The sequence below is a fragment of the Symphalangus syndactylus genome, chromosome 5 (genome assembly GCF_028878055.3).
Source record: "Symphalangus syndactylus isolate Jambi chromosome 5, NHGRI_mSymSyn1-v2.1_pri, whole genome shotgun sequence".
Lineage (NCBI taxonomy): Eukaryota > Metazoa > Chordata > Mammalia > Primates > Hylobatidae > Symphalangus > Symphalangus syndactylus.
This window is the reverse complement of record NC_072427.2, coordinates 24,476,272-24,502,054: the sequence shown is the minus strand read 5'-3', so window position 1 is coordinate 24,502,054 and position 25,783 is coordinate 24,476,272. Positions and strand designations below refer to the sequence as shown.

At 48.8% G+C, this 25,783-nt stretch overlaps 2 protein-coding genes across 13 annotated transcripts in view; one reads left to right on the top strand and one right to left on the bottom strand.

The window, feature by feature from the left end:
- IL16 (interleukin 16) overlaps positions 1-11,492 on the top strand; it is a 108,573-nt gene extending 97,081 nt beyond the window's left edge. For 4 of the 7 annotated variants that reach the window (XM_055277461.2, XM_055277460.2, XM_055277466.2 and 1 more), the window contains 6 exons: positions 2,038-3,133; positions 4,004-4,172; positions 6,178-6,279; positions 8,478-8,736; positions 8,991-9,116; positions 11,014-11,492. In XM_055277461.2, coding sequence (XP_055133436.2) covers positions 2,038-3,133; positions 4,004-4,172; positions 6,178-6,279; positions 8,478-8,736; positions 8,991-9,116; positions 11,014-11,207 — 1,946 coding nt within the window. In that variant the 3' untranslated portion in view covers positions 11,208-11,492. The other 3 variants (XM_055277464.2, XR_010121017.1, XM_063640148.1) reach the window with 3 other exon arrangements.
- STARD5 (StAR related lipid transfer domain containing 5) overlaps positions 1-25,076 on the bottom strand; it is a 32,200-nt gene extending 7,124 nt beyond the window's left edge. The window contains exons 1-10 of one of the 6 annotated variants that reach the window (XM_063640152.1): positions 24,868-25,044; positions 24,145-24,194; positions 23,658-23,790; positions 20,316-20,433; positions 19,409-19,502; positions 13,519-14,381; positions 12,163-12,843; positions 11,725-11,932; positions 9,869-10,030; positions 5,964-6,258 (exon numbers count right to left, since the gene is read on the bottom strand). In XM_063640152.1, the coding sequence (XP_063496222.1) occupies positions 14,234-14,381; positions 19,409-19,502; positions 20,316-20,433; positions 23,658-23,790; positions 24,145-24,194; positions 24,868-24,966 (642 nt within the window). In that variant the 5' untranslated portion in view covers positions 24,967-25,044 and the 3' untranslated portion in view covers positions 5,964-6,258; positions 9,869-10,030; positions 11,725-11,932; positions 12,163-12,843; positions 13,519-14,233. Of the gene's footprint in view, positions 1-5,963; positions 6,259-9,868; positions 10,031-11,724; positions 14,382-19,408; positions 19,503-20,315; positions 20,434-23,657; positions 23,791-24,144; positions 24,195-24,867 lie in introns of those variants that run through there. The other 5 variants (XM_063640149.1, XM_063640150.1, XM_063640153.1 and 2 more) reach the window with 5 other exon arrangements.
- Positions 25,077-25,783: the final 707 nt, after the last annotated feature.

Below are 25,783 nucleotides of genomic sequence, written 5' to 3'. Positions count from 1 at the left end.
GCCCTTGGAAGAGGTCCAAAGACACACCCACCCAGCCATCCTGGGCAGCTGTCTCTAGGGTGCCAACATTCCAGTTGCAACAGTCCTGCTGCATTCAGGATTTCTGAGTCAGAGAATGCAATGCCAGAAAAGTATAAATAGCATCTACCAGTGGTCACCTCCTCCATGAGGTGGATAGCAAGGGTGTGTCCACATGGTACACCTGACAATACTAAGACATGACTTGAATATTTATTTGCTTGCTAGAGAGAGCATAGGACTTGAAGTCAGGGAATCCTGGATCTGTCTGTCATTAGTATGATTCTGAGCAACCTACTTTGCCTTTCTGAGCCCAGATTCACCCATCAGCAATGTGTGGAAGAGCACGTGGACCCCAGGCATATGATGCATTCAGCAAGCACACACTGAATGCTGGCTTTGTGAGGCCCTGTGCTAGATGCTGCGGGGAGAGAGAAAAAGGGATAAGACCAGGTAGTCAGGTCCTGCCTCCAAGGAGCAACTAGTAGTGGCAGGAAATAAACATATAGGCTATGAACCATATGCCTGTTTGAGAAACACTACAGAAAAAGCTCATGAAAGACTTTTGGAGGGCTAAGGGACATTTTGGAAAGATCTAGCACATCTCACCCAGAGCAGAGGCCCTGTGTGTGGAGGCTCCTCTCCCTTAGTCACCCTAATTGAGGAACATACTAGCGAAAGCAAACACCTCAGTGTTTAACTGACAGGAGGTTGTCACTCCAATCTGCAAAGGGCTTGCCTGTGGAACCTCTGCCTCCTGATTCTCACAACAGCACCTTACAGCCAAGCCATTCAAAAATGCAGAAACAGGCTGGAGGCCTGGGCTCACTTGCCCAAGGCCAGTCTCTTAGATCGTGCAGAATTTCTCTTTGATATCATCAAGGTGTAATACTCCATGATTCACTTCTTTTGAAACCTGGCATTGAGACAAGGGACAGGAGGGATCAGAGTTCCTTAAACTGGGTTGCGTTCCAGTAGCAAGCATCCCCCAAGGCACACAGGCCAGCCTCCCTCTGCCCCTGGGAAAGAGAGCCAGGACACACTCTCCCCTACCCATGCAGATATGATGCTGGTTCAATGCTGGCTTCTGAGAAAGACTCCTATGTGCTCCAGGGCAGGCCTGAGGTCCTGGTTGGCACAGAGCAGGTTGCACATTGCAATCCCCTGCTCATCACATTCCCAACACGCAGGCTGCATCCCAGGTATCTTCAGTCAGTACCTAGTGGTGGGCGTCAGTATTTTTCAGGGCTCTCCAGATTCCAGTATGTAGCCAAGGTTGAGAATCCTACTTCACAGATTTCTTTCTACCTGGAACCTTTTCCTCAGCTTTTGAGGGAGGGAAAACACTCCTTTGCCGAGAGCAAGCTGATCAATGACCTGTGTATAGGCAGAGCAGCAAACACACGGCTTCAGGGCCAGGCAGGTACATACATGGGAAATGCTGGCTGGGTGAGAGGGAGCATGAAGAGCTGTGGGAAGCTGGGGTGGCCCCACTGGAAGCCATGCACAGGCACCTTGCTTTTTAATGACATGAGTAGGTCAAAGCACAAACAGCTGCCAACTCATGACCTTTGTCTTAAAAGTTTAAATGGCAAGAGAATTGCTTTGGCTTTTACACATTTAACACGGTATCTTGGAGGCTCCTTAGTGCAGTAGAAAGGACACGAACTTCGAGAGTCAGGAGACATGGAGTCTTGCCCAAGCACTGCCATCAGATGGCCCCTTACCCTTCTTGAAATGTAAAATGCCAGAGGTCGGCCCAGATATTCTCTGAGCACCCTTCCAGGCCTAAAACACTAGGATACTGTGAGATTAACTCCTACTTCTGGTTCTTCACTCCTGCCTGTTGGCAGCTCAGTCAGGTGACAGCACCTGGAGTTCACCCACCTGGGTGTCCCCCACTTCTGCTAATCTCCTCCTCTTGAATCCTTCTTGCTATTCAGCTTGGAAACTAGAATTTAGGAAGAAAAGTCACTGTATGATGTAATGCACAGCTCTGGCCTTGTTTCTGCACTGTAGTGACCCAAACATCCCCGATAAAACACCCACTGCTCAAGAGGCAGGCTCGGATGGACTATAGCTTTGATACCACAGCCGAAGACCCTTGGGTTAGGATTTCTGACTGCATCAAAAACTTATTTAGCCCCATCATGAGTGAGAACCATGGCCACATGCCTCTACAGCCTAATGCCAGCCTGAATGAAGAAGATGGGACACAGGGCCACCCAGATGGGACCCCACCAAAGCTGGACACCGCCAATGGCACTCCCAAAGTTTACAAGTCAGAAGACAGCAGTACTGTGAAGAAAGGTCCTCCTGTGGCTCCCAAGCCAGCCTGGTTTCGTCAAAGCTTGAAAGGTTTGAGGAATCGTGCTTCAGACCCAAGAGGGCTCCCTGATCCTGTCTTGTCCACCCAGCCAGCATCTGCTTCCAGGGAGCACCTAGGATCACACATCCGGGCCTCCTCCTCCTCCTCCTCCATCAAGCAGAGAATCAGCTCCTTTGAAAACTTTGGCTCCTCTCAACTGCCTGACAAAGGAGCCCAGAGACTGAGCCTCCAGCCCTCCTCTGGGGAGGCAGCAAAACCTCTTGGGAAGCATGAAGGAGGACGGTTTTCTGGACTCTTGGGGCGAGGGGCTGCACCCACTCTTGTGCCCCAGCAGCCTGAGCAAGTACTGCCCTCGGGGTCCTCTGCAGCCTCTGAGGCCAGAGACCCGGGTGTGTCTGAGTCCCCTCCCCCAGGGCGGCAGCCCAATCAGAAAACTCTCCCCACTGACCCGGACCCACTCCTAAGGCTGCTGTCAACACAGACTGAGGAATCTCAAGGCCCAGTGCTCAAGATGCCAAGCCAGCGAGCACGGAGCTTCCCCCTGACCAGGTCCCAGTCCTGTGAGACGAAGCTACTTGATGAAAAGACCAGCAAACTCTACTCTATCAGCAGCCAAGTGTCATCGGCTGTCATGAAATCCTTGCTGTGCCTTCCGTCTTCTATCTCCTGTGCCCAGACTCCCTGCATCCCCAAGGAAGGGGCATCTCCAACATCATCCTCCAACGTAGACTCAGCTGCAAATGGTTCTGCCGAAACATCTGCCTTGGACACGGGGTTCTCGCTCAAGTGAGTTTCTACACCCGGTGTTTCTCTTTACCTTTCTCATCTTTATTTTAAAAAATAATTCTATATATCATTTTAAAAATTCTCAGATATATTGATTAAAGAATTGTTCTGCCTCTTTCTTTCCATGTGTGTGCAGACGTCTGAGTGTGTGTGTGTGTGTGTGTGTGTCTGTCTGTAGGTATTACACCTCTGCCTTTCACATTAAGGAGGAGTTTTCACAACATCTGGCTTCAGGAGGGCTGGGAGGTAGGAGGTGGGACTGGCTCCCTGGTGAATTGCTCATGAGGGCTGATGCACGCCTGTGGAGATTTGGAAGGTTGATGCACATCTGAAATGTCCTGCAGTTACTCAGAAAGACCAGAATGAGGCCAGGAGATTATCCATCAGGAATTCTTACTGCTCTCCGAATGGAATCCACTTGTACTCTGCACGTGGGTTCAACTCCCTGGTCAGGGAGTTAGGATGTCTGGGTCCTAGTCTCAGCTCAGGCACTGATTTTGACTACGAGCAGGTTCTCTTTCCATGCTCACCCTCAGATTCCTTGTCAGCTGAAATTAGGAGATGGATGAGACCTTCTATGCAGAATCAAGAGGATGTCAGACGTGCCATGGGGTTCCTGCTGTAGGGCTGGGGCTTGGTCTTCCCTTTGATCAAAGTAGCTCTGCATTTATTAGTTTTATTTATTGTTCTTATGCTGCTGGGAAATATCTGTAGAGTGAAGGGATGCTAGTATCTACTCATAGATTTGTTGCATCAAATCATATGCACATAAGTGCTTGGCACCGCACCTGGGACAGAGTAATTATACAATCACTGTTATCTCTTTTAAATATTATTGTTCATACTGTGTGTTGTTTCTCCCTATGAAAGCCTTTCAGAGCTGAGAGAATATACAGAGGGTCTCACGGAAGCCAAGGAAGATGATGATGGGGACCACAGTTCCCTTCAGTCTGGTCAGTCCGTTATCTCCCTGCTGAGCTCAGAAGAATTAAAAAAACTTATTGAGGAGGTGAAGGTTCTGGATGAAGCCACATTAAAGGTAGGTTTCCTTTGTAAGCATCCGCAGTAACCAATGGCTTATTATGGCTGTGTGGCCACCTTAGTTGGGCCAGAGGGGAAGTAGCTTGAGTAGCCTGCTGACATCAGACCCAGGTTGTGTCCTGTGATGGTGGGACATTGTAGCACTTGACTACAGTAAGACCTTCCATTTGAAGAAAGCCTTTTAGCTTGTGAACCACTTTGAGTAGATTGACTTCTTGCATCTTCTTTTGTCATTTTATAAATGAGAAAGGTAAGGCTCAATCAAGGTTACAGAACCTAGGTTTTCTGTCTCCAAGTTCAAGTTCAGTGCTATTTCCACATTCCATGGGCTGCTGTCCTGGCATGTGTCTGTTGTGGGATGCTGTCCATTGTAAACAATGTGGGTTACAAGAGCTCTCACCTGCAGCTTTCATTATTTCCACTGTGCACGGAGAGGTGGTTGATCCCAGGGCTCACAAGGCCCCCACACTTCAGTCAAGTCATTCTGAAAGTCTCACTTCCCATATGTTTTCTGAGCATGACCCAAAGGGGTGTGGGGAGGAAGTGGCCAGGCTGAGCTGGGGCAGCAGTCAGATGAGCTCGGACAAATGGGTCCTGCACCCTCTAGGTGCTACCCCAGGCCTATGCAGGCTTTTGGCACTAGAATGATCCAGACTAGGATGAGAGGATAAGGAGGTTCTCGTTTTCCATACAAGGAGGCCTCAGCTGCAATTTCCACATCTGATGAGCACAAGGTGCTGCTGTGCTAAGATTCTTTCTCTGTGGTTTTCACTTGTCACCTGGGACCATCATCCCTCAGGACCTTACTCAGTGCAAATGAAGTAACAGAGGCAAAGCGTGTAAAACACAAAGAGCCGTCCTGCCTGAGCTGCTCTGGGGAGAGTATTTGCTTTCTAACATGAGAAGAGCCTTCTACAAGGCAAGTAACCTGATACCTGGGTAAAAGTTGAGAGATTTGGTCTAGTGCTGGGGCTTGGAGGTGAGGGTGCAGTGAGGTACATTCATCCTTCCATGCCTTTGGGTCTTAGGGGCTCCAAGTCTTAGGATCATAGGGACAGCTGCAAGTCAGGTGCTCTAGTGACCCTGAGCAGGTGAATTCTTTGACATAAGTTTACTCCTTAGTGCCAAGGTAAAAACAGGTGGCGCAAGAACCTGTAGGTGTGCTTTATTTGGTCTGCATGGTGATGAAAAAAATATTGAATTCTGTATATGATAAAACCTGAATTGAAACCTGGACTTTTTTTAGGGAAGTGATCTGGTAGCGCTAGGTCTGTATTCCTACGTAGAGCTGACCCTTTGAGCAGATGTACTCGTTGGCTCTCTGCAGTTCCTATCACTCACATCTGCCCATTTTGCTCATTTTAGGGACCTGCCTGACTCCTATAGGCATCTGAGTTTGAGACCCCTGCTCTAGACTGGAATAGGAGTCTCTGTGTCCTGGCTCCATATGAGTCCCCATCTAGACTAGGAAGTACCGTAGTAGTGTGTGTGTGTGTGTGTGTGTGTGTCACACTTGCACACTGTGCATTGGGGCAAGATGTTAGCTGGGCTTCCTTAGTGCTGCTGCTGTGACCCATGGAGAAGTAGAAGGGAAGAAGGCGCAACCAATTCCTGCAGAACAGCACTGACCCCTGCTTCGTTTTTTTTTTTTTTTTTTTTTAACCTGAAGTCCTACAACCTGACTTCATCTCACACTGCCCAACATGCTGTGATTTCTGGCTGACTTCATGGCACCCCCCGTGCCCGGGTGTGGACAGGGTGAATGAGAGAGAAAAATAATTACGCTTGCTGCTTTACATACATTTTTTTTTCTTCTAAGCTGCCCATGACTCCTGAAGAGTCCATTCTTTACAGATGAAGAAACTGAGGTTTGAGGAGGTGATGTAACTTGGAGGCTGGCCAAGCTGGGGTTTGAGATAACAAATCAGTCTGACGTGAGTCTGATGTTAAATTGTTCATCCTCTGCAGTAAAATGTTTTTGAATGTAGTATTTCCTCCTGCAGCAATTGGACAGCATCCATGTCACCATCTTACATAAGGAGGAAGGTGCTGGTCTTGGGTTCAGCTTGGCAGGAGGAGCAGATCTAGAAAACAAGGTGATTACGGTGAGTGGCCAAGTGAAGGGGCATGTCAGAGCCAGAGGCAATGGTTCTGGGGGAGGGGGACACACTTGCCAGGAAGGGGCCTTGTGCTGGGGAAATGAGGAATGCATGACACTAGGCCACTGGGCAGGTCCTGTTCACTCAGCACATCCCAGAGCCTGGGGCCGCGTGGAGAGGGTAGCAGGCCTGGCCATGGGCATCTTTTCCTGTAGGTCCCATTATTCTGGCTCATCCAATTGGATCAGCACTGGCTGCTACCTTCAGGTCACCTGTACCTGACCCAGATGGTTTCTGGTTCTGCCGGTTTTGTGGAGCCATGCTGTGGCTGCTCTGTCTCTAAAGCCGAGTGCATTGTTATCATTCTCATGGCTGTGTTGTCTCCGGGTATCCTTTGTGTAAGCTGTGCTGGGCTCATTTGAATTTCCATGCCCAACTGAAAACAAATCCTCCAGTTCATAGCATCAGCCAGCATTAAACATACCACACCCCCTTGCAGTGGCAATCTGGCATGTTCCTGCATGCCACTTCAGGGTCAATCATGTCAGTGGTGACTTCCTTGATTTCTTGATAAGTTCCCTATCACATAAAAAGCACTTAAAACCGATAAGTCTCTATTTCTCTCACTGAGCGCAGCTGAGTATTACAAAAAGATTCCTGACCGTGTAGTTTACTTTCTACTTGAAGAGGAGGAAAGAGAGCTTGCCTGTGGGAATAGCACTTTGGGTGTTTTCCCTGTCCATGAGTAGCAACTTCTGTCCATGTCATCTGGCCAGTCACCCCTGAGACACTGCAGACAACAGGAAACTAGTAGGAAGGCGCACATGTTGGCTGAGCACATGCACAAAACTTCTTTCTCCTGTGTTTGAGCATTTCTGTTCCTTTCCAGATTGATTAAAAGGGAACTAACGTAGAGCACCGTCCACGGCCATGCTGAGCACTCACTGACCTGTTGTCTAAATTCATTCTACCCACACTTTGGATTGATAAATTGGTGGCATTTATGCTTCTTTTATAGAGGAGGAACCTGAGGTTCCTCCTTTAATTAACTTTAATCTTCATTGGCCTAAAAATCCTCTAGCATTGAGGAACCTGAGGTTCAGAGGAGAGGTTCTGCTTCATGCTTGGATGTTACAGCCTGGGGATTCTAACCACGGAACAGAATTTTTCTAACACCAAAACAATTTAGAGAAGCAAAGAGCTTTGCTCCTATCGTAAAAGCAGAACTACAGGTACCACATTTTAGTGGTTTCCATGCATGCTATCACTCAGTCCTCTTAATTATAACGGACCTCATTAAAGAGGCTGAGGCAGAGACATGAGATTTTTTTGTGTGTTTGTTTATCCCACATATCTTGCAGAAAGGGGACCAAGAGGTGATTGGAGGTAAAGAGTCAGAATTTCTAGGGGAGGAGCTATAAAAATGTCTAGACTGCCTCGGAGAGTGTTTCTCAAAATGCATTCTGCCAAATGAGACCGAGAATTTCTCTATGAGAAAAGAATTCTTTGTTGAAACACTTTGGGAATCCCCATAATACCCTGCCAATACTTAGAAATCTGCCATGCAAATTTGCACTGTAGACCCTCTAATGCCTTTTGCTTTTTAAAAGTAGACAATGTCAGAGCTTTTGTTTAACCCAGTATTCCTCAAGTGTCTTTGATTTTAAAAAATTTTTCTTGGCCGGGTGTGGTAGCTCATACCTGTAATCCCAACACTGTGTGGGGCCAAGGTGAGAGGATTGCTTGAGCCCAGGAGTTTGAGACCATCCTGGTCAACACTGGGAGACCCTGTCTCTATTTTTAAAAAAAAATAGGAAAAGCCTTTTTCTTACACAATACCCATTAATATGCCGTAGAATCGGTGCTTTGAGAAAACTACTTTGGGGAATTCTGACCTAGGGCAGGTGAAGCAAAGGATTTTATATGCAATCCCAACTAGAATTGTGGTGATACAGTATAGGACATTGTGTTGGGATGGATTCTGAGGGCTTACCTGGTCATTACTGCCAGTGCTCTCTGCTCTGGATGGAGAAGGAGGGAATGCTGGCCTCTGCGCCAGCAGCTCTAATCTGGGACACAATTATCTTTAATCTTTGTTGGCCTAAAAATCCTCTAGCATTGACTAACTGGTTCAATCCTCCTCCAGCAAGTATGTGGACTGGACTTGTGTGATTTCTGGTCCTGACTTCCTTTGGTTTGCTCAGGTTCACAGAGTGTTTCCAAATGGGCTGGCCTCCCAGGAAGGGACTATTCAGAAGGGCAATGAGGTTCTTTCCATCAACGGCAAGTCTCTCAAGGGGACCACGCACAATGATGCCTTGGCCATCCTCCGCCAAGCTCGAGAGCCCAGGCAAGCTGTGATTGTCACAAGGAAGCTGACTCCAGAGGCCACGCCCGACCTCAACTCCTCCACTGACTCTGCAGCCTCAGCCTCTGCAGCCAGTGATGTTTCTGTAGAATCTAGTAAGTTCTCCCAGCTCAGGGGAAGCCACATGGGCCACATCCTCTTTGGCCATTTGGGGCCAGACCTGATGGGGCTACTCAGTAATTTGTGACCCCCAAGAATGTGTGGCTGCCTAGCACGCTGCCTGAGACGTGTTTACGTGTGCCTGTGTGCAAACACGGGGGCTGCATCACCCCGGGCTCACTTGAAGCCCAGGGCATCTGTGGCCTGGGAGAGGAGAGGATCCCTAACAGAGACCTTTTGTTTTTCTCAGCAGCAGAGGCCACAGTCTGCACAGTGACACTGGAGAAGATGTCTGCAGGGCTGGGCTTCAGCCTGGAAGGAGGAAAGGGCTCCCTGCACGGAGACAAGCCTCTCACCATTAACAGGATTTTCAAAGGTGTGGGGTGTGTCTGGTTCTTTGCGTGCTCTCCAGTTGTGGGCCCGTGGCCAGGCCCCCAAAAGGCTTCTGGGCACTTTCTGGGCTATGTTGATTCCCACAACTCCATGTCCTCTTCATGGGCATGCTGGTCTTTTTAGGGCTCAATTCTGCTTTTTCTACTTTTTCTCTTTTGCTCGGACATCCCCTCAATCCCCCCTCTGTTTTGATGGGTCTTCATAAACACCTAAGTCCTGGGCTTGGTTCGGGTTGGCAGGGCCAGGACTCTAGAGTGGGGCAGTGAGGCACTGGCCTGTGGTGCAAAGTTTTAAAGGGGTGCCAAAATAGTAACTGAGATCAATACTATTTTAATGCAGCATGTTTCTTAAAATTAATTTTAGAAAAACACGTTGAACAAAATATCAAAGTTTAAATAAAGACAGAGTCTGACTTTGTACTGCACAGTCGACCTCATTTGCCTTACCTTAGTCCTGGACACATCAGCTCCTGCCTTTATTTAAAATTTTGATATTTTGTTCATCAGGGATTGGAGTACAAACCAGTCTGATATGGGGGTCACTTGGATTTCCCTGTGAAAATCATGAATGACTGTGGCTACCATGTAAAACCACCCCTGATTCCTTGGTGTTCCTCAAATTGGAGGTCTCCAAGCCACAGAGCAAGGGGTTGCAGAGAGAGGAGTACTGGACAGGGAGGCAGGTGGGCTGGGTTCTAGTCCCAGCTCTGCCTGTAACATGCTGAGTGACCCTTACCTTCTGGGCCTGAGGCTGTTCATCCATAAAAGGAGGTAAAGAGGTACAGGTGTGTGTCTGAGGGCTCTTAGGACTGAGACCCAAAGGGACTCTTCGCTCTGTCCCTCTCCCACCATGAGCTCTTGCTGTCGACTGGTTTCGTTAGAGGAAGTTCTGCTGCGGCTGCAGAAACCCAGAAAGTAGAGTGAGGCTTACATGGCATTCCCCCCAGAATCCATGTTAACCCCAATTCTGGGAAAGATATTTCTGATTTTTGAAGGTCAATTTGGAAGGAGCATTGGGTTCAACGTCAAGAGGACTAGATTCTAGTGTTAGTTCTGCCACATGACCTGGTGGCAGAACCAAGAACTTCAGTTCTTGGTTTCCTCACCTGTTAAAAGGAAACACGAATAATACATCCCTCATAGGATTACTATCATAAATGCAAAACATTAGCACGATGCCGGTTAAAATAATTGCCCAATACACTTAGCTATATTTTCATTACTATCATTAGTATTATCTGCTACTCTTATTCAGGATTTGTGAAGATCACCGTGTCAAATGGATGGGAAATTTTCTTTTAATATAAACAGTAAAATAGCATTGTTTTCACATGCCGATTTGAAATAGTGGGGGCCGCCATATATGGTTGTTTCCTTTTTTATGTGGACACAGAGGACTTCGTGCCACTCAGAGGCAAGATCCCTGTAAAGACTGTTGCACAAAAATCTCACTAGCTCTCTTCCCATACCGCTCAATACTGATGTCCTCACCAGATGCAGAGAACAAATGTGAAGGGGGTAGGGTATTGGGTCAGTGTCCAAAGCAGGGTCTGAGCAGGACTCAGTTTCCCAGAGTCCTCTATGAACTATGGACGGTGCTCCAGCCAGGCTAAGGCGTGGAGCTGCCTGATATTTCCCTCCCCTAGGGACAGCATGGGCTATCCCTTTCCAAGGGCCATGGAGAGCTGGAGCCTGGTGCCCTAACCTCTGAGTCACCATCTTAAGAGATGCCTCATTTTAGAACCACCAACAAGCAAGCTCCCAAGGGATGGTGCCCCATTCTCTACCAAGCCATCCTGGCTCCTTGAAGATCAAGGAGAGGAGGCAACTTTCCTTGTTCCCCATCATCTGTGGAACCCATTGTCTTCTCCCTCATTTCAGGAGCAGCCTCAGAACAAAGTGAGACAGTCCAGCCTGGAGATGAAATCTTGCAGCTGGCTGGCACTGCCATGCAGGGCCTCACACGGTTTGAAGCCTGGAACATCATCAAGGCACTGCCTGATGGACCTGTCACGATTGTCATCAGGAGGAAAAGCCTCCAGTCCAAGGAAACCACAGCTGCTGGAGACTCCTAGGCAGGACATGCTGAAGCCAAAGCCAATAACACACAGCTCCCATAACTGCTGATTCTCAGGGTCTCTGCTGCCGCCCCACCCAGATGGGGGAAAGCACACGTGGGCTTCCCAGTGGCTGCTGCCCAGGCCCAGACCTTCTAGGACACCACCCAGCAAAAGGTTGTTCCTAAAGTAAGGGCAGAGTCACACCAGGGTAGCCGATACAAATTGCAGACTGTGTAAAAAGAGAGCTTAATGATAATATTGTGGTGCCACAAATAAAATGGATTACAATTTCATATGACATTCATGCCTGGCTTTGCAAAATGTTTCAAGTACTGTAACTGTGTCATGATTTACCCCCAAACAGTGACATTTATTTTTCTCATGAATCTGCAATGTGGGCAGAGATTGCAATGGGCAGCTCATCTCTGTTCCACTTGGCATCAGCTGGAGTCATGCAAAGTCATGCAAAGGCTGGGACCATGTGAGATCATTCACTCATACATCTGGCCATTGATGTTGGCTGGGAACTCACCTGGGGCTGCTGGCCTGCATGCTTATAGGTGGCCTCTCCTTGTGGCCTGGGCCTCCTCACAACATGGTGTCTGGAATCCCAGCATGAGCATCCCAGGAGTGCAAGAGCCATGTAGAAGCTGCATCTTGTTTTGTTTATACCTTTGCCTTGGAAGTTGCAGGGCATCACCTCCACTATACTCCATCAGTTACAGCTGACACAAACCTGCCTGGGTTTAAGGGGAGAGGAAATATTGCTGGGGCCGTTTATGAAAAATACAGTTTGTCACATGAAACATTTGCAAAATTTTTTGGTTGGAGAAGTAATCCTAGGGAAGGGTGGTAGAGCCAGTAAACAGAGGAGTACAGGTGAAGCACCAAGCTCAAAGCGTGGACAGGTGTGCCGATAGAAGGAACCAGCATGTATATGAGGGTATCAAATAAAATTGCTACTACTTACCTACCACATGCCAAGCACTGTGCTCAGGGCTAAACGGACGTTGCCTTTAGTGATCACAGCAGCTTCTACAGTGTATGGTTCTGTGCCAATGTATTGATATGAGGGCAAACACTGTGTACGGTAAATGGCTTATCCAGCTGATGAGTGATGCAGCAGATTGAACCCGTTCTTCTGTGATTCGGTAGAGACTATCAGCCCAAGATGCTTTAAGTGCACAACATTATAGGGAATGCCTGAATGCCTGGCCAAAGGGATATTTGGTTTGGCCATCTCTGGATGCCTGATTGCCAAGCTCAGGACCAGGCAATGTGACTTTGCATCAGCAACAACCAGCATCCCTTGACCAGGCCTGGGCCAGAGTATTGGCCTCTTCTCAGCCCCTGATCCTGTGAAGTAAGGATGTGGGGGAAGACTTGGCAAGGACACAGATGAAACACAAAAAGTAGTAATTCTCAGGCCATCATCAGTGGAGCCACGTTAATGTAATCTGATGGCTTCTCTAGGGTCCACAGGAAGTGAAGAATCTGTTTCCCAGCAGTGGACTCAAAACCCAGCTGGGCTCCTAACCTTCCTGTAAACCCCTTTAGTGGCTTCATTAGAGCAGGCGTTCAGCTCACTGTTCTATTCATCCCAAGGCTTAGAGCAGTTTCTGTCCTGCTGGTTAAATTGGCCCATTCCATTCTGGATTTTGTCAAGCAGTAGACAAGCAATTAGACAAGAACTTGGAGGCACCATTTGTATCCACTTTTTAGACATAATAGAAACATTGAAGATGAACATAATCTACCAACGAAAGATGTGATTCAATTCAACACTCCCTCCCCATGACCCAGGCTGGGCAAGGAGGCCACGTGATGTGGAGGGCATATTCCTTGCCTGCACAAACTCACCATCTGTGCACGCAGTGGCCTTCCCTAAAATCAGGGAATTGTTTTAAGTCTTATCAAGCAGCCAAGGGATGAAAGAGAAGATGGGTTTTCATCAAGACTGGAAGGTGGGGACAGGGATGAGCATGGAGCTGGCCGTGGGCCTGGGGTACCAAGAGACTCCTTGAGAGACCAGGCAAAGCAAGTGACTGGGACAGAGGTTATCCGTCCCAGGTTATCTGGGCATAGATGCAGGATCTAGAGGTGGGATTCCAGCCAGGGCTGCTAGACGGAGGCTTGCTCGTCCATCTTTCCTGATGGCAGGATGGCCTGGCCAGGGCCTGGAAGACAGGGACCTCCTGCCTCCGCCTCAGTAAGAGGACAAGGAAAGGCAAATGCCCAAGGGAAAGAAAAAGAAGGCTCTTCCCCCCGGAGTTCCCCATGCAGATGTGAGTGCACGCTCAGTTCAGAATCACTTCCAAGAACTCACCCCTAATGCTGCAGATTTGGGCTGGAACAGATTCACACTGCCTGGTTTCACCAAGGACATGAAAGTCCACCTTGAGGGGATAAAGAGAGAAAAACAAATTCATCAAATGGAAGATACATTGAAAGTGTTTTTCCTTAATGCTTATCCTGTTTTTAAACCATTATTTTCCAAGTTGACACCTTTTTTAAGGAAAAAAAATATTTTGCAGCATTAAAGCCATATACAAGGTCTATATCAGAAAAATATATTTGGGGGTCTGCAGCACAGGACTGAGGGGGCTGTACACGCTTAAAAGGCAACAGGGCCTGGTTTTCAGTGGCGATGATGATTTTCTATGACAGTCAGGGAAACGTGGTCTCTTAGAGTGATGGGCACAGAAAGGCCTGGGGCCAGAGTGCATCGCATGGTGTCCAGGCCGAGTCCCTGTCAGATGGTTAGAGGCCTGGGTCTACCCTGCCAGGAGAGGCGTGTTTGGGTAACAGGCAGATGGAGTTTGGAGCACATGAATGGCTCATCACACGCCGACCCTGAGTGGGGCAGGAGGCAGGAAGGGTGGGCTGCCGCCTCTGGCTGGCGTTCTCAGAGATGTGCAGTCCATCAGCTTGTTCCGAAGAGTGAACACAGGCCTCTGCGTGCTCCCAGGCTCCTTGGTGTCCCAACAGCTGGAGCTCCTCGATGAGTCACGGGAGTTCTTTGCCAAGAAGTAACGATAGCATTACTCATGGAATTGCTTCACTGCTTTCTGAAGGTTGGCATAAAACCGGGTCATACTGCGGGGGAAGAAGGAGTCCACCACGTTCTGTGGGAGGTAACCGCTGAGGTCGGTATGGAAGAATGTGACCAGGTTGGTCTTGGTGGGTTCCCTGTGAAGACAACAGCAGAGCTGTGTTACGATCTGCAGCAGAGGTGCTGGGGACGAGCGCCAGGTAGGTGAGCAGAGCCCAGCCGGGTGGAAATGGCCATGATGCAGTGATCGCGTCTCATCCCTCGCTGTGCCCTCCACCCAGGGGTCCTCTCTGGACCTGCTCATTTTCAGGATGGAAACCCATCCTGTTGGGGATGCATTCCACAGCCTCTCCAGGCCTCCAGGGAGGGAGAAGTCCCTACTGCCAGCGCAAAAAGTCAGTACCCTGCTGCCCGATTCACTCGGCAAATGCTTTAGGAGGACTCACTTTGTGCCAGGCCCTGAGAGGAACGAAGAGATGCTGCCCTTCACTACTTAGGGTCTGCAACCTCCTGGGGGCTCCTGGGACCCTTTCAAGGGGTCTGCAAAGTTAACACTATTTTCATGACAACACTAACACGTGATTTGCCTTCTCTCACGTGCATACGGTGGGGTTTTGCGGAGGTTACATGATATGTGATATTGCAACAGACCACATGCACAAGCAGGTATGCGTTTCTGTTAAGCCTGGCATGAAAGAGATGGGCAAAAATGTAAAAACAATGCCACTCTTTTCACAGTAGTTTTTGTTTTAAAAAAAATACAGTTTTTTAAAATAAAAATGTTATCTGTGTTAACATGCAGTGCATTTTTATGTTAAAATATTTTTAACATTTCTCAAATTTCCCAGTTACAATTTCAAATACATCAAATAATGATAGCTATAACCCCCATGAACAAAGGCCCTATGAAGCCCTCAAATATACGTAAGGGTATAATAAAGCCTACGCCAAAATTTTGAGAACTGCTATTTAGAGAACTGGCGAATAATTTGAGCAGCTATGAAGGGATTTTGGCCAGGGGGTGGCAGAAGCTCAGAGGACGGCAGGTGGCACAGATGCTGACTGGAAGTCCAGAATCAAAGGGGCACACGGTGTGGAGATGGAACACAACTTGGTAGGGACATGAAGCGATCTTCACTGTGACAAACTTCTCAATGGCCAGGACAATAAAGGTGGTATGGGCTTTGTGGAGTGCATTTGGCATTTTACTTGAATGCAACTGTCCACAGCCTCAGCCTCACCAGGAACCCCAGGTAGCACTATGCCTGCCCATCAGATGTTTCCTGACATCATGCAGGCTACAGGTTTGGAACTGGAGACCTTTTAGAATCCCACTCCCCACGGCCAAGCACGGTGGCTCACGCCTGTAATCCCAGCACTTTTGAGAGGTCGAGGCAGGTGGATCACCTGAGGTCAGGAGTTCGAGACCCATCTGGACAACATGGTGAAACCCCATCTCTACTAAACATACAAAAATTAGCTGGGCATAGTGGCAGGTGCCTGTAATCCCAGCTACTTGAGAGGCTGAGGCAGGAGAATTGCTTGAACCTGGGAGGCAGAGGTTGCAGTGAGCCGAGATTATACCATTGCACTCCAGCCTGAGTGACAAGAGCAAAACTCCACCTCAAAAAAGAAAAAAAAAAAAAAAAGAATCTCACTCCCCAAGTCATACAGAAGGACAACTGGGGCATGGAGCAGGATGGGGCCAGCAGATCCACAAGGTAGGAGAGCATGTGCTCCTCTGGGCTGTGGCTTTTCTCCTGTGCTTGTGCCCTGCTTCCCCAAAGAGGGTGAACTCCAGGGGACAGAGACTTCCTTCCATCTCAAAGCCTTAGCATCATCTGCACTCCACCTTTCCCTCACCCACCAACCCCTGCCCCTCCCGCCTTTGCTAGGGCCTTCTCTCTCCTCCTCCTCCTCCTCCTCCTCCTCCCAGTGGGCTTCCTCTGGCCCCCATCACCTCTCAGCAGCATCCTCTTTGGAAACATGAACAGGTGAGTGAGAAATGAGACTCCGTGATCATGTTTCCCTCTGGGTGAGGACTGGGCTTTGTGGTGGGTGGAACATGTGAGAGGCCACGTGGGATGGGACAAAATCTCTTCGTCACAGTGGCCTTGGTGAGTGGTAGCTCTTGCACATACACCATTATGTGACAACAACAGAAAGGGCAAAAGGGGGCACAGAGGAGTTGTAGTTCACCCAGTCTCCCCTCAGAAAAGGCTGGGATGAAGGCATCCACTACGGTTGCTAGAAGGATTTAATGACAGTAGGCATGAAGCACACTTAGCATCCTTCCTGTGCACAGAGCAAGTGCTCCAGAAATGATACTGTAATGCTGCCTCGACCACAGATACAGGCTCCTCCACCTTGAGAACACCTTTCCCCCGCCCCCCGCGCCACTTGGAGCTCAACCACCACCACCTCTGGCCTCAACGCCACCTCACCCCTGATGAGTCCTCTTGCCCTCTTGCTCACAGCCTCTTGCTCAAGAGAGCAAGAGGAGAGAGAAGGCCCTAGCAAAGGCGGGATGGGCAGGGTTTGGTGGGTGAGGGAGAGGGTGGTGGGCAGATGACGCTAAGGCTTTGAGATGGAAGGAAGTCCCTGTCCCCTGGAGTTCACCCTCTTTGGGGAAGAAGGGCATCACAGCAGTTAAGACAAAAGAGCATGTCCTGCTCAGGCCTCCCCAGTGGCTTCCCATTTTATTCAGAGGAAAGTGCCCAACAGGCTGCGGCCCCTGCTACCTCATGGGCCGAATGTCCTAGCCTCTCCTCTTGCTAAAACAACACCTCCCTCTGTGCTGTTCCTCAAAGGCCCCGCTCTTGCTCCGGCTCCTGCTCCCACTTCTGGGACTTTGCATCTGCTCATCCCCCTGCCAGAAAGCTCGCTCCACCAACATGCCCAAGGCTCCCTGCATTTGTGCCTTGCTCAAATGTCTTATTAGGGAAACCCCCTAGATGACCCACTCACACCTTTCCCTGGCACCTTTATCTGGGTTTAGTTTTCCCCAAGGCACTTAACATCTGATACTTACTAGAGCATCCACGAGATAGAACTACTTACATTTGTGTTTTGTCTGTCTCCTTCTGCCTTCATTGGAATCTAAGTTCTAAGAGGGCAGACACTCTAGCTGTTTTGAGACATCAATATCTGGGTTAAGAGCCCAGATTCTGGAGCCAGATGGCCAGAATGAGACTGTGGCTTTCTTACTTGCTGGCTATGTGACCTTGGGTAAGTTACTAAGTCTCTCTGTGCACCCACCATTCTTATCTTAAAAATGAGGATCACAACAGTGCCTTAGGGTTGTTATAAAAATAGTTAATTTATGTAAAGTGCTTAGAATAGTGGCTGACACACAGTAGTGCTGTATAAATGCTTGTTGCTGCTGCTGCTGCTGTTATTATTGTCTGCTGAATCTAGTGTCCAGAATAGGCCTATCTTCACAGAATAATAAGAGAATAATCATGTCATGATTTCAGATCCACAGCCTCATGAGAATAACTGCACACAGCAGGCTTTGGAAGAAAGCTTTACTGAGAACACATGATGTTTTTAATCAAGTGGAGAGGAGGTGGAAGAGTCAACACCTGAGTTAAAACCATCATATGGGAAGGGTTTTGTGGGACCCCAACCATCCTATCAGCAAAATCCAGGCAATCAGGCCAGGTGTGGTGACTCACGCCTGTAATTACAACACTTTGGGCGTCCAAGATGGGGGGAGGGGGATCATTTGAGGTCAGGAGTTCGAGACCAGCCTGGACAACATGGTGAAACCCCAGCGCTACTAAAAATGCAAAAGTTAGCCAGGCATGGTGGCAGACACCTGTAATCCCAGCTACTCGGGAGGCTGAGGCAGGAGAATCACTTGAGCCTAGGAGGCAGAGGTTGCAGTGAGCCAAGATTGCACCACTGTACCCCAGCCTGGGTGACAGCCAAACTCCGTCTCAAAAAAAAAAAAAAAAAAAAAAAATCCATGTGATACCTTTACTACCTGGCATGAGGGCATGACGCTACCCGTTATATTGTGCATTCCACCAAAAAGAAGACAGCAATGGGATTCAGCCCCTCAGAAGAAAGGACTCTGCCTCTTATTCTGAAAATTCTTCTCTGTCAGACCCGGCACCATTGAAACATGAGTCTTAGCATCTGACTACCAGGTGGGAGAGGACAAGGAAATGAGCCCAGGCCAGGGGATCCAGGGCACCTATATATTGGGAAGAACTGAAACTGAGTGCAGGTGGGTATGTTTGTGTGTGGTAGAGCACAGCTGTGCTATTTTCAAACTCAAAATTTTGTTACATCTAAGAAAAGTCTTCACATGATGTCTGAAGAGCCAGCTTAGCAAAGAGGGTAACATAAAGGTGCTAGGTCTGGGCTTGGTATAATCCCATGACACCGAGGCCCACCTCCTGGGACAATGTGGTAGAAGCACAGACCCCTTCCCTCCAGGTGTCTGTATGGAGACTGCAGGGAACACCGGGACACACCTGCAAGGCGCAGTTTCTTTCGCTGTCAACTTGCATGATTCCTGGGATAAACAAGTGACCTTCAGGTAATTCATTACACAGAAATTTCCTGGCAAGAGCCCGGCCATGACCTGTGGCAAGATGGGAACAGAGAGTCCCCGGGGTCAATTCTGAGGCTGACTTACAGTGTGGTCTCAGAACTGCCCTTTAGGCCTGAGTTCCACCACATTCCTTGCCGAGGAGAAATGATCACTGAGTGAAATGTGGGGTGGGGACTGCTATCCTCAAAGCTGCTCCTGCCTGGCGGAGGGTATTCAGGGAGGACTTGGAGCACAGACCCTGCCCTGACAACCTCTTAGCCTTTGAGTCAGGACACATCACTGAACCTCCCCAAACCTCAGTTTCCTCATTTGCTAAATGGACCATGACATTTGCTTAACCTGGAGGCTGCAGGGAAAATTTCCTCCATCAAAAATAAGAGTAACGCCTCCCCTCAATTCTTTCCCATGTGCCAGGTACTCTCAGGAGGTTCTGCTTACGCAGATGTGTGTGAAAGTATTTTGTATCATCACAATCTAAAGAGCTGTAAGGCATTTTTCTTCTTTTGAATCATAGTCAAAGTGCCCCTTCTCACAGAAGGTCCACAGAGAAGTCACAGTTAGGTCTGAGCCATGTACCTCAATGCAGGAAATTATTCTTACCCTGGAAGAGGTTCACAGAAGCAACCACAAGGATGGTTAAATCCTCTCACAAAACCTGGCTTCGGGGGACATAACGGATGTTCCACATGGGTGGCTGGAAGACAGTGCAGAATGTCAGTGAGTTACAACTTCAGATGGTCAGGCCACTGCCACTGGGGTGCCATAGAGCACACAGACCGGACTACCTGCAGCCCTGGAGTCCATGAGGGACTACTGCCTCTTGGCGCAAGTTCCCCCTACTCCCACCCTACTGCCCCTAACACTCACACATATAAATACACTCTCACATGCATGTACACAAACTCACACACATGCACACACACACTTGCACTCACACACACTCACTCATCCACATTCATGCATAAACATGCACATAGCTTTCCCAAGCTTGTCAAGAATATCAGAGAAAAGAACATTCTAGAACACAAGGTTTGGGAGTGGGAGAAGGCAGGTGCCTCTCAAATCTCAGCCAGGAGAGGCATGGATGCCTCTAACTCTCCCATGTAGAAGAATTGGAGGAATGGCAAGGGCTGTGCAGAGGCAGGAGCCCTGCTCCTCACTGGGCATTAAGGGAGTGGACAGCATCCAAACCCTCAAGAAGACACGGCCATAGATTTTGCACACAAGTTTTTTGCCACCCAACTAACCCACATGTCTACAGCACAGACCATGAGCTTCGGCAGAAAAAAAACCGTGACTTGAACATAGAATTACTGGCATGTGGACTGTCTTGCCTCAGACCCCGATGGCCCTGAATCCCCCAAACCCAACCAGATGAGGTAGGTGACTCAGAGTGTGAGTTTCTGGTGATTTCTGGTTGCTTGGCTTTCCTTAAGGAACTGTGGGGTGCAGAAGAGAAAGCTCAGCATCACAGGAAGGCGTGGCAGCTCCTCCGGGCATCACTCACCGTTGGAACTGATGGTCCCATCCTCGTATCTCTTGACTAGCACCAAGTCCACAAAATCTCTGGGAGAAATGAGCTTCATGGCAGCAGAGGGGGTGGAGGTTCTGCTTACACACAGGGTCTGCCAAACCAAAGAAGCACGCAGCTGTGACTGCTGGCCAGACATCTTCTCCCAACTCCCACCCATCCCTCAAGGTCTGGGAAAGGTATCAGAACTGACAGTAGGGTGGCATAAGATCCACAGCGAGTCTTCCCAGGAACTGGGTGTCATGGAAATACACCCAGTTTGTAAGACGAGGGCTGTGACACAGGCTGCCCACAGCTGTCTAGCTGCAGACCAGTGCCATGCTGAGGTCATGTCTCACAAGTGACCATAAGAGGTACCATTTATTGAGCACCTAGTAGGAGCCCGGCTGGACAAATCTCTCAGTTGTCCCTTACCTTTAGAAATAGGAATCATTAATCCCTCCTACAGGTGAGGAAACTGACACTTAGAGAGACTAATGAACTCAGCACGAAGCTCATGGTGGAGATGGGATTTGAACAGGGCCAGAGCTAGGGAGAGGGAAGAGAGGCCACTCATTTTTAGGGCTGACCCTGCACTTGCTCAGCCTCCTAGGTTGTGCCTGGGGCAACTCTTTGGTTTACCCTAGTCCCAGCCCCAGGAGGGAGTACATTGAACCTCACTCAATCTCAGCATATCCCAGTAGTCCACACTCTCATTTTATAAACCAAGGATGCTGGGCTTTCTCCCATTCATCCCATCCTGTGAGAGAGTGGGGCCCAGGCTCTCTCGAGGTCACAATGGAGAAGTACAGGCCAGGCCTGGAATGGAACGGTCCTGGAGAGAAGTCTCGAGGTAGGTGAGAGGGGCTGGTAAAGGTCTCCATCTCTTTGTCTTTCCCCTCAGGTATTAAGAGTTGGGACACCATGTGTTGCTGCAAAACTTTTAATCAGGGACACTTTTGGCCTCAGGAAATTAATCTTCGAATGGGCATGAGATGAGTGGGGGCACTTGAGCACTTTGCAATGGGTGCAATGAGAATAAATTTCCAGGAAACTACTCCGTGTTTCCTTCATCCCCTAATGACCTGCCTGGGAACAGGCTGCACCTGCACACAGGGTCTCCTTTCCCACTTGAAGAAAAGCACAGCATATGCCCATTCATCTAGAATCATCCTATCATGAATTGTCCCAGTGTGTAAAATCCTCCAGGGTGGCAAAGGGACAATTAGGAGTGCGGGCGGCAATATGTAATCAAGGCAGTACACACTGGTGTTAGAATTTCATGTTTTTCCCTTTCTTTTTTTTTTTTTTTTTTTTTTTTTTTTGAGGCGGAGTCTCGCTCTGTCACCCAGGCTGGAGTGCAGTGGCGCAATCTCGGCTCACTGCAAGCTCCGCCTCCCAGGTTCACGCCATTCTCCTGCCTCAGCCTCTCCGAGTAGCTGGGACTACAGGCGCCCGCCACCACGCCCGGCTGATTTTTTTTTTTTATATTTTTAGTAGAGACAGGGTTTCACCGTGGTCTCGATCTCCTGACCTCGTGATCCGCCCGCCTCGGCCTCCCAAAGTGATGTTTTTCCCTTTCTTATGCATATTCCAAAACTTGGTGTTAAAAACAAGGCAATTTTGCCATTTCTAAATTCTGGTATTTTGTAACAGTAATGGCAGAAGTGATGAAAAATTTGAAAAAAAAATTATACTGCTTCCACCCCTGATGACTGCCTCCAAGTGCATCATTCCTGAGGTACAGTGTCTGGAAACCAAGATGAGGAGGACTTTGGAAAGAAATTTTGAAGACAGCAGCAGCACATGTCATAAATGCGACAAACTCATGGCATGGCCCTGTATCCTATCCATCCATCCACCTATCTATCCATCATCTATCTATTTTAGAATTAGGATATTTGACAGTTGCCAAAAGCATGCTGAGAAATGTCAGTCTTCAAGGAAGAGCCCTTTCTCCACATTTTCATTGTTTCACTAAATGATAAAGAGCTACCACTTGGCAATTCTCCACTTTTTTGTAAACCTGAGCTCACCAGTAGCCTGTGCTTCCCCTCTACTTTGCAGTTGTCTATTGAAAAGTTTGTATCTTTTCATGGACTTATGAGTTAATTAGAAAAAAGAGCTCCCATTCATCTCATCTAAAGATACAAAATGTTTTATTTGTCACGTTTAATATTTCTTTATCAGAATTTATAATATCATGTTATTTTAATGAATTACACTCGTACCTCAATCCAATTTTTTAAAAAACAATTAGTCTTGGCCAGGCGTGGTGGCTTACACCTGTAATCTCAGCACTTTGGGGGGCTGAGGTGGGGGGATCATGAGGTCAAGAGATCGAGACCATCCTGGCCAACATGGTGAAACCCTGTCTCTACCAAAAACACAAAAATTAGCTGGGCATGGTGGCATGCCCCTGTAGTCCCAGCTACTCAGGAGGCTGACGCAGGAGAATCGCTTGAACCCAGGAGGCAGAGGCTGCAGTGAGCTGAGATCATGCCACTGTACTCCAACCTAGCGACAGAGCGAGACTCCGTCTCAAAAAAAAAAAAAAAGTCTCATGATTACAGGAAATATATGATTTAAAAAATGTCCATTTCTATGCATATTTATGATGCAAGATGATGACTTCCAAGAATAAACATGTATTATATTAGGATAAAATTCAGGGGGCTACGTGGAATGGAAATTTGAGTTCCAGGAAAATAGTTATATACAATTTCTGACTATTTAAAAAACTTTGTTCATGTATTTTAAATAAAAATTTATATATTATTTAGATACATCTAAAAGAATGATGTCATTGCTTTGTTCAAAACTGAGATTTACTGTCAAAAATGACATGCTTTGAAACTTCTGAAAATTTAGTTGTCAACTAAATGTTATTAATAGACATCAACTGGATGTGTGAGGATGATGCATAATTTCTCAAAAATCTGTTGGAAGCATGTAAGCAAAAAGCGTGAAGACCCTCGTACCAGAGGGTAACTGGGGTAATGCAGGTCCATGGGGCTGGTACTGGCCCAGGCTTCAGGGAAGTGGGTGCCAGGGGCTGAGAGTCCTGTGTGGCCTAGTGCAGCAGCCCCACACAAGGAACAAGTTTGCTCCCTGCAGAGACTCTGTTTGGGGCTTCTCTGCCTCTCTGAGTCATGAGGTTTCCCACTGGGAAACTGGGCTGAGGCAGGCCTCCAATGCTGCAAGCAGTGGGCAGCCTGTGCTTGCAGGACATACCCCCTTGACAAAAGGCATCAGGGACCCCTTCCAGAAGAAATAGGAGGGGGTTGCTATAGCAGGGCCCAGACACTATCTAGAGATAACATGCTTGGAAAGACTTACGTCAGTGATGCTTTGGATAATTTCAAAACCCGTCACATTCTCATCCCACTTCACTCGTAGGCCTCCAACAGCTGGCTTCACACAGTCCCACACCTCCTCTGGTGTCCCATATACAATGCCTTCTCCTCGGTACCTGGAGCACAAAAAGGAATTTGACCCCAGTGCATCAATCAAACTTGTGTGAGATTGTATCTAAGGACTAGAAGGCGGACCATGCCATGTCTGTCACTACTCTTTAGGACAGGCTTGCAGAGAAGGGGCTGAAACTTACTAGCCCCACCTCCCTTCAGGCCTGCAGAAATGGACAGTAAGCTTTCACAAGAATACAGTTTGCTGGAAATGATTTCATTAAAAACAGTAAGGCTTTTCTGGAGGACAACTGATCACAGGTTATAGGGTTGATTTGAATATTTTAGGAGGCAAACCCATAAAGATACCAGGAAGGGTGCGGCACCTCTAGTAAGCTTTGAACAAGGCATGCACTTACAGGTTCCCTGGAAACTCCACAGATGGCCTCCAGGAAACTGAAACTCCATTCTGTCAAAAGGCACAGAACCACAGAATTTTAGAGCTAGAAGGGCTCTCTGGTCACCTGGCTTAATCCCGTTCTACAGAAGAGGGGTAAGAGGCCTCAAGAGATACGACTCTCCAAGGCTGTGCAACCTATACGTGGAAAAGCTGGGACTAGTCTTGGGCAAAGCTGTCCCCACAGCAGAATGTGATGAAGAAAAAGATCTTAACTGGCTGACTCCAAGAGCCGTGGGTGGTTTTCAAATTATCTTAAAAGCCACCAGGCATTTTGTTTCCTTGAGCAACCCAGGGCTACTTGTTAAGTCAGAAGTGTCAAGCAAAATTACTCCCATGCTACCCTCTGGCAACGACAAAGAGAGGGGTCATGCTGTAATGAACAGAGTAAAGGCTTTAGAGGCTGGTGTTCGGGTTCCAGTCCTAAACAGCATTCAACAGCCAGGTGACCTTGGGCAAGTCAATGAGTGAAAGGAAGAGATACTTACCACCTGAAGTCATTGTGAGCATTAACAGGCCCAATCTTTTTTTTAAAGAAAACAATCCCCATTGGAATCCCTCTCAATCGGGTCCAGGGGACTGGGGTGCAGAAAACAACGGGGAGAGGAGGGGCTTGGGGGCTTCTGGGGACCCGGGCTCCACGAAGCCGTCTCCGCGACCCCTTCCCGCCCAGCTCCTCACTCACGCCTTCCCGGCAAATCTTCCAGCCTGCTATGTCCCGCCGGTACTGGAGCATCTTCTCGGCCACAGCCTCGCTCATCTGGACTGCCAGCGCCGGGTCCATTGCGCTGGGAGCTGCGCTTAGCTGCGGGGTCGCGGGTGTTACGAGCGGCGGCGCTGGATCCAGGGTGCCTGGGAGCTGGAGCTCTGGGAGGAGCTCGTGGCCCCGCCTCTTTCCCCGCCCCCGCTCCCGAATTGGTCCAGGCCCTCAGACGGATCCCGCCTCCCGGAGATTGGCAGCCCGGAGACCGCGGGGCGAGGCTCTCCAGTTAGCGTCAGCGCCTGGGCGGGTCCCGGACGCCTTGGAAGCGCCGGGTAAAGTCCAGCCGTATCCACCTCCCTCTTGTCCCACTGTGGGAGGGGCTCTGGAGCGCCCGGACTCTGAGATGGCCAATGACGGAGACCCGTTGGGCCGGGCCAGGTCGTGGACAACGCCGACTGTTTGTTTAAGAAGCGTGGACTCTTGTCCTGAGTACACCGAGGCTTTCAGCCTGCGGGACGGTGGTGCGATTTGCATTAGAGGTAATATTCTAGGGCGGCTGCTGCAGGGTGGGAGAGGAAATGCGCGTGGAGACTGGGCGCGTGCAATGGTGGGAGAGGTGTGGGGCAGGGGTGCGGGGAGTGGGGGTGAAGAGAAGAGGACCCATCGTAGAGTGTTTAGGAGATGGAAGGTGAAGGTCTCTGCTCCCGATTGTGGATGTTCAGAAGGAGAAAGCCTCATGACTCCCAGCCTTGGCCACCTGGCAGCTTACCTGAGATGGAGAAGAGATAGGGTGAGTTCAGTTCTGGGCATATTTAGTTGGAGGTGCCTGAGGGGCCTTTAGTGCAGGAGTCCAGGAGTCAATGCAATGCGCTGACATCTGCGAGAGGCCCGGCTTTAT